Source organism: Fukomys damarensis, unplaced genomic scaffold, assembly GCF_012274545.1.
Source record: "Fukomys damarensis isolate Sample0158 unplaced genomic scaffold, DMR_v1.0_HiC HiC_scaffold_9, whole genome shotgun sequence".
Taxonomy (NCBI): Eukaryota; Metazoa; Chordata; class Mammalia; order Rodentia; family Bathyergidae; genus Fukomys; species Fukomys damarensis.
Window position 1 is genome coordinate 10413722 of NW_022900921.1, and position 7567 is coordinate 10421288.

Genomic DNA, 7567 nt, shown 5'->3' on the forward strand with positions numbered 1-7567 from the left:
AGGGTTATTTCATGTTAAAGGATGAATAAAAACTTGTTTCTCACCAGGCATAGCTTTTTCTTATAAGCAGTTTTATTAAATCTTCCATAAGTATAAAATAAGACCATAAGTCCCTTGAGTAGAGAATAATTGGTTTGAAAACTCCTTTGGAATCTTGTCAATTTTTGCCTTGAACAAAAAAAAAAGTTCTTGTGGGTACCTATGATATACAAGGAAATGTTGACAGTACAGGTTAGCAAAGCTTTTCCGCAAAAGACAAGACTAAATGTGGACAGGAATGTGGCACATATTTGTGATCAATCCCAGCATGCAGGTAGGCTGAGTCCTGAGGACCCAGCTTCATGAAGCATCTAGGCAACTTAGTGAGATCCTGCCTCAAAATAAAAAATTAAAAAGGTGGGGATGTGGCTCTGTGTGAGGCCTGGCTTCCACCCTCAGCACAAGGAAACAAAACAAAACAAGACAGATTATAAATGTTTTAGATTGAGCATCTACAACATGACTTCAGCTGCAACTACTCAGCATTGAGTTTGAAAAGAGCCTTTAGCAATACATTAAACAAACAGGTGCAGCTGTATTCCTATAAAACTTTATTTTCAAAAACATTCAGTGAGGCTGTTACATAATCCACTCCGGCTGTTGGGTATTGTTTGCTAACCCAAGCAACCTACAACCAGAAGGTTGCGCTGAGGGTGGAATGCACAGCCATGCCTCCACAGTCTAGAAACCTAATCTAGAGAAAGAAGAAAGCAAGCATGAGAGAAAAGTCTAATTAGAGGATCTCAAGAGATGCAAACCAAAATAGTTTGAGGAATCTCCACACTTATTTCCATAGTGGTTGTACCAGTCTACACTCCCACCAACATTAGAGAAGGGTTCCTTTCTCCCCAAGGCCCCATTAGCATTTGTTATTGATTTATTGATAGGATCCATTCCTTCTGGAGTGAGATGGAATCTGAGTGTTGTCTTAATTTGCATCTCTCGAATAACCAGTGATCTTGAACATTTTTTCATATATTTATTTTGTTTCTAATTCTTCATCTAACAAGGGTCTATTCATTTTAGATGCCCATTTTTTACTGGGTTGTTAAATTTGGGGGAGTCTGATTTTTCTGAATTCTTTAAATATTCTAGATATTTGTTCTTTGTCTGAGGAACTGCTGGCAAATTTTTTTTATCATTCTGCGGGTTGACTCTATTTGTTGGTGGTTTCTTGCTGTACAAAAGTTTTTCAATAAGGTTAAATACTAGTTGTTGATACTCTGTAATATTTCCTGTTTGACTGTGGAAATGCCTCAAAAAACTAAGAACCTCTAAATTCCATTTAATCGAGCTATTCCTCTTCTTGAAATCTTCCCCCCAAGATCAAAAGCATCATATCAAGATGATTTATGCACACCCATGTGTACAGCAACACAGTTTGTAATAGCTGAATGTTGGAAACAGCCGAAATGCCCATCAACCGATGACTAGATAGATTAGATGTGTAACTTTTATACAGAATACTACTCTGACACAAAGAATAAACTTGAGACATTACTAGCTAAATAGATGCACTTTGAGACCATACTTTTAAGTGCAATAAGTCTGACACACATGTTCAAATATTGCATGGTTTCTGTGGTGTGACAAATCAAAAGGGTAAATAAGGACCAAAATGCATAATATTGGAAGATAGGAGGACAATATTCAAATGGGAAGGGGCTTGTAGGGAGCACAGGGGTGGAGGGAGGGAAAAGGAAAAAAAGAATAGAAGGAAAAAGTGGAAGCAAAGCTTGTATAAGTAAGGTGTAGAAGGTTTAAATAAAGGGGAGGAAAATGGGACAAAAGGAGAAATTAAGATAAATGATGTACAGGTACAAGTTCCTTATGATGAATGTTATCAATAGGTATATCTAAAGTGTACTGATAAAATTAACTTAAAAATAAATAAATTAGCAGAAACATCACGCATAAAGCAAAAGAGGAAAAACCCTCAACAGCTCACAGGCGTTTCTGACTCAGGGCATTTGCCCCAAGGCAGAGCTGGAAAAGGTCAAGAACAGAAAGAGCTGGTGAGGAGAAGCCCTGGGGGAGTAGAAGAGTAAGCTCAGCATTTTGGATCCACAAGGAAACTCAAGCAAAGAATTGGGTCAGTAGAGCTGAGGCTGTCACACTGGCTCAGTTAGGGTCACTCTTGCTGGACCAGGCAGTAGTTTTGTAAACATTAAAAAACTGCTCATCTGTAATCCCAGACTCTGGGAGGCTGAAGTAGGAGAAACACAAGTTCTCAAGCCCAGCCTGGGCAATTTAGCAACTCAGCTAACCAAAAATTAATGAATAAACAAATTAAAGAAAAATTTTGAAAATCGAAGCACGATAAAGAGAAAAGCCACCTAGTTTCACTGTATTCCATTTTTGAAAAATTACCCAGGTCAGTAATATAATTTTACAACTCCAAGAAATTTGCAGTCATAATCATATCAGCTCCTGTCCACCCGCTCCTTTGCTACAGTGGGATGATGCACCCCTCGATTTGGCTTCTCTGAACTGCCTCCTGGTTAGCTTCCCCCGAGACAGCTAAACAAAATGTATAGGGCTTCAGGGCCGGGGATTTAGCTCAGTGGTTGTGCTGCCTGCTTCGCAAATGCAACATCCTGCGTTCAATTCCCAGAACAACAACAAAAAAAAACAAATGTCCAGGACTTCATCAATTTTCTCCCTCAAGGTGACTTCATTTGCTTGCCTTTCAAAGGGAAACAAACCAGACCTAAAAGTAGAGAGAGTGCAAAACAATGTTCCCCTTAATTATGGAGAGAGAGAGAGAGAGAGAGAGAGAGAGAGAGAGAGAGAGAGGGAAGTAGGAGGAGAGAGAGGGAGAGAAGTAGGAGGAGAGAGAGGGAGAGGGAGGAGGAGAAGGAGACAGAATATTAAGGCCACCAGCATTAGGTTTTCCTTCTACCTTAGCAGAGGGAGATTCATTTGTAAACAGGACCAGAAACTAAGAAATCCTCAAGGACCTATTTCTTTCACGAAAGGCTGAGGGAAATCAGGATATCCACATCATAAGAAACATAATGTTCCCAGATGTTTGGATTTCATGCCCTTCTTATAAGCAACTGATCAATGCTTGTTGGAATGAAACAACTTGTATATAAGGTCATTTTAATTATTTAAACAGCAGTTTCTCTGATATGATAGAAGATATAATTCAAAACCCCAAGGTGGGGCAGTGAAAGTGGTAGAACTCTAGGTCTGTACAATATACAATATGTACATCTCAGCTGGGCTTGGTCGTGCAAAACTGTAATCCCAGCACTGGGGAGGCTGAGGCAGGAGGATCACTGTGACTTCGAGACCAGCCTGGGCTATATAGTGAGTTCCAGGTCAGTTTCAACTACATAGTGAGACCTGTATCAAAAACCAAACAACAAAAAAATATATGTACATCTTAAGGAGCCATGCTTCTAAGACATGAACTCAGGGAAACTACAATTCTTTAAGCACATTCCACTTGATAAAACCATTCACATAGCTCACTGAGGAACACGGAATGCCATTTCGGGGACCAAGGAGCCTGTCTGCTGTGCTCTTCTCAGAGATCCTTGCTGACTCCAGCTCACGGCCTTGACTCAAGCTGGTCTGGGGCGCCGTCTACACAGCAAAGTTATTCTGCTTCTAAAGAGCAGGTGTTTATTGGTAAACAGGATTGGGGGATCCTATTAAAGGAAAGAAAATGACCCACATGTCAGTTAATCTGAGTGAAAGGGTCACAGGAAACAAGGCAAGCTCACCTGGCACAACGCTGAGGGTGATGGTTCTTTTGATATCGTTGAACCATCCCGGGACCTCAATACGGCAGCAGTACTGGCCACTGTCACCCACGGTTACGTTCCTGATGGTCAAGGACACGTCTCCCTGCTTAATCTGCCCGTGTAGCCGATAACGCCCATCTTTCCTGGAGGTGACCTGGTGTCCATCGGTCCAGATAAGTGTATCGGAGCACTGGTTCCTGGGACAGGGCCCTCGGCCCCAGCACATGGATGTGACGGCCCCTCCAGACACCGAGTAGGTGCAGGGCAGCGTGACCAGCTGCCCCACCACGGCGCTCACTTGGGTGGAAAACACAGCACCTGAAGGAAACACAGGAAGAGGGAGACTGGGACCTCAATATTTACCTCACTTTTTTCCACTTTTTAATTCATTCATATTTTTCTGTTTAGGTACTTTGTGAACATGAATTTTCAGCATGATTTTATTTTCTTGATACTGGAGACTGAACCCAGCCTCATGAATGCAAGTTGTAAGGGCTCTAGTCCTGAGCTTTATGCCCAGAGAGAATTATTTTGAGTTAGGGTCTCAATAAGTCGGTGGCCTTGGTTGGCCTCAAACTTGAGATGCTTCTGCCTCAGTCTCTCAGGTAGCTGGGAATTCAAGTGGGTGGGCCACACCACACCGAGCGATAGCTTAAACTTCAAAGTTTTGATACTACAAACATTTTCCTGTTAGTGTATTCTTCCTCGGTATCGTTGTTTCATTGATATATTTGTGGATCAGACAGTTGATTGTACTGTATGATATTCAGGCAGCTCCTCATTTTTACTACGAAAATAAAGAGCATGGCAAAATCTTTCTAGCACACAACTGTTCTATATTTGCTAACAAAGAAATTACCAGGAGGGAACTGAAAGGTGTGTGACACCAGGCCCAACTCACAAGGCTTTTAAAAGGCCTGGCAGCAGTGCTGGGTGTACAGCGAAAAGTCTCTCTTCCCTGCAGGGTCCCAGCTCTCTCTTCTAGATTCAATCCCTCTATTAGGTAAAACACATATTTAAAAAATCAGGTCTAGCCTGGGATTTGGCTCAGTGGTTCGGCAGCCTGCCTCACAAGTGGATCTGAGTTTGATCCCCAGTACCAAAATAAATAGAGTGAATAATTATTATATATATTTTAAAAAGTCTAACCAGACATACTGGGCACACCTGGAATCCCATCACACTGGGAGGCTGAGATGGGAGAATCCCAACTTCCACCCCACCTGGGTAATTTAGGGACTTAGGGAGTCACTTTTCAAAATTAAAAAGACAGGGCTGTGGATATAGCTCAGTGTTGCATTTTAAAACTGCTATGGGGGGCAGTGAAACAGGGTCGTGCTATGTAGCCCAGGCTGGCTTTGAACTCGAGGCAGTACTCCTGCCTCAGCCTCCACTGTGCTTGAACTACAGGCATGTGTCACCATGCCCAGCCTGCGTTGCTTTTCTTTTTAAAATTTTTTTCTTTTTTATTTAAATTGTTTTCTTTTTAATAACTGTATATGCCTATATACATACATGGAGATTTTTTTTTTTCTTTTTGTACTGGGAATTGAACTCCAGACCTTGCACTTGCTTGGCAGGCAGCAGAACCACTAAGCTAAATACCTGGCCTTTAAAACTGCTATTTTAAATGAAATCATTTCCTTTATAACTGCCCCCCCAAAACAAGAAGAGCTAATGTTTTTTTTTTAAATAATATTGTCTGAAGGGCAAAACTCTACTAAACTCTTCAAGAATTGAATTGTTAGAAAATAGTTTTATAACGCTTCTAGGAGGAGCTGAGGCTCACTCTAGGCTTGAGGATCAGTCAAGAAACGCAAAAATTTAGGCAGAGATCTTGGCTAATCACAGCCTAGAAACTGAGCAAATTCAACACAAGTGAAACCACAGAATTAGAGAATACTCAGCCAGGAACCAAATTACACACTTAAAAACAATTACAGTAACCAGATGTACAGGCACACACCCATGATCCCAGGTCTTGGGAGGCAGAGGCAGGAGGATCGCTGTGAGTTGGAGGCATCCTGGGTGACACAGTGAGTTCAAAGCCATCTTAAACTACTTAGGGAGATCCCGTCTCAAGAAAATGGAAATCAGTACAGTGGCACAATACGTGGGATCGTGGATAAAAACCCTGTTTCCAAAGACACTTAAGGTATCTTTTACATCTGAGATTTACTAACTATGTGATCATACATAGGGCTGAACTGTGAGTTTGGGAAATGCTCTGAGAAGGTAATGTTCATTATTGTATAAAATAAGTGTATATCTTTGGCTGGAATTTTTATAACTGTACTGGAGAATAAACCTACAGCCTTTGAGGTAAGCTACAACCCCAGCCTTTTTATATTTTTTATTTTGAGGCAGAGTGAAACTAAGTTGCAATGGCTAAAGCTGGGCTACAAATTGTGATCCTCTTGTTTCAGCTTCGCACAGTGTGAGGATTACAAGTGTGCAACACCACGCCTGGCTATCACTGGAATTCTTCTAATTCAAGCCTCAAATCATTCTTTGGAGTACAAGTACAATGCGTGTTATTATAATTAATAAACTCCCACAATCCACTCCTCCAACATTAGTCTTACAAATTTAGGAGATGTTTAGACATTTCATAGAATGCTTTCAATCATAATATAGCCAGGTAGAGTGAGTGGTGCGTGCCTGTAATCACAGCACTGTGGGAAGCTGAGGTAGGAGGATCACAGGTTTAAAACTAACATGGGCAACTTACTGAGACCATGTCTCAAAATAAAAAAAAATAAAAAGAGCCAGAAATACAGATCAGTATGAAGGCCCTGGGTTCAATCCTCAGTACAAGAGAAAGAAGGAAGATAGACAGAAAGTTATTTTAAATGAAATGGTTCGAAAGGGTTTTAAAACACCAAGCACAAAGAATGTACTGAAACGCAGCCTCCCTCGCCCGTGCACCGTCTGCCCAGCTCCCGCCCCTGCATGGGAAGTACAAAGCGCACCTGTGTTCCTCCTCTCAGCTCGCTCACTTAGCCATCAGCGGGGGCAGTCAGAGCAGCCACCAATGGATTTGGAGTAAGATGTCGTCCTGGCGCTCTGCTCCCTGCTTAGCAGGTGACCGTCCTACGAAGCCCAGGGCGCCTGTCCTCCTCCAGCCCCACCACCCCAGACGCCCGCCGCTACTCACTCACCTGTCTGCAGCAGCAGGAGGCCTAAGGCGACTGCCTGCAGGTGAAGGACCATGCTGACCGACGCAGTCTGCTCAGGTCTCAGGGCGCGGCCCGCAGCTTCTCCTTCCTCCCTGTGGGTCACAGGCACCTGCTCTTGGGGCGGGGGGCAGACAGTGAGTGGCTTCGGAGCCGGGTCAGCTCCGAGTGGAGGACGGGGAGCGCTGTCCGCCAAGCCAGCCCTTCATTTCCCATCCTTCCCCACACGCAGCCTCCAATCTGACTCGGGCTCTGACCCCGCAGAGAAGGCAGCCAGAGGCAGCGATGGTGAGCGTGGCTCAGAGCAAACACCAGGCTTCCACGGGCAGGGATGGGCGGCAGGGGTTCGAGCCTCGCCTCAGCCAGGCTCGGGGCCACGTTCACCTGTGGTCAGACTGACTGAGCGAGCACGTGGAGCGTTCACTCCTCATGCTCCCGGGAGCACTGGGTCCGACTGCATTTACTGAGGAACGTCAAGAGAATACCTCAAGGAAACCTGGGTTCGGATGCAAGCCCTGACACTCACAAAGTTGAGTGACCCTCGGTGTGACAGCCCCTCAGAGCCTTGATTTCCTCACTGATAAAACAGCACTAAGC

The 7567-nt window shown here is 43.6% G+C and overlaps 1 protein-coding gene across 2 annotated transcripts in view; it reads right to left on the reverse strand.

Annotated features, from left to right (window-relative positions):
- The window catches only part of LOC104860957 (hepatitis A virus cellular receptor 1-like), a 32534-nt gene that overhangs the window by 20404 nt on the left and 4563 nt on the right, over positions 1–7567 (reverse strand). For both annotated transcript variants that reach the window (XR_004516389.1, XM_010622295.3), the window contains exons 3-4: positions 6956–7087; positions 3774–4112 (exon numbers count right to left, since the gene is read on the reverse strand). Coding sequence is in view for 1 of the 2 variants with exons in the window: in XM_010622295.3 (XP_010620597.1) it covers positions 3774–4112; positions 6956–7007 (391 nt within the window). In the remaining variant the exon portion in view is untranslated. The remainder of the gene's footprint in view (positions 1–3773; positions 4113–6955; positions 7088–7567) is intronic.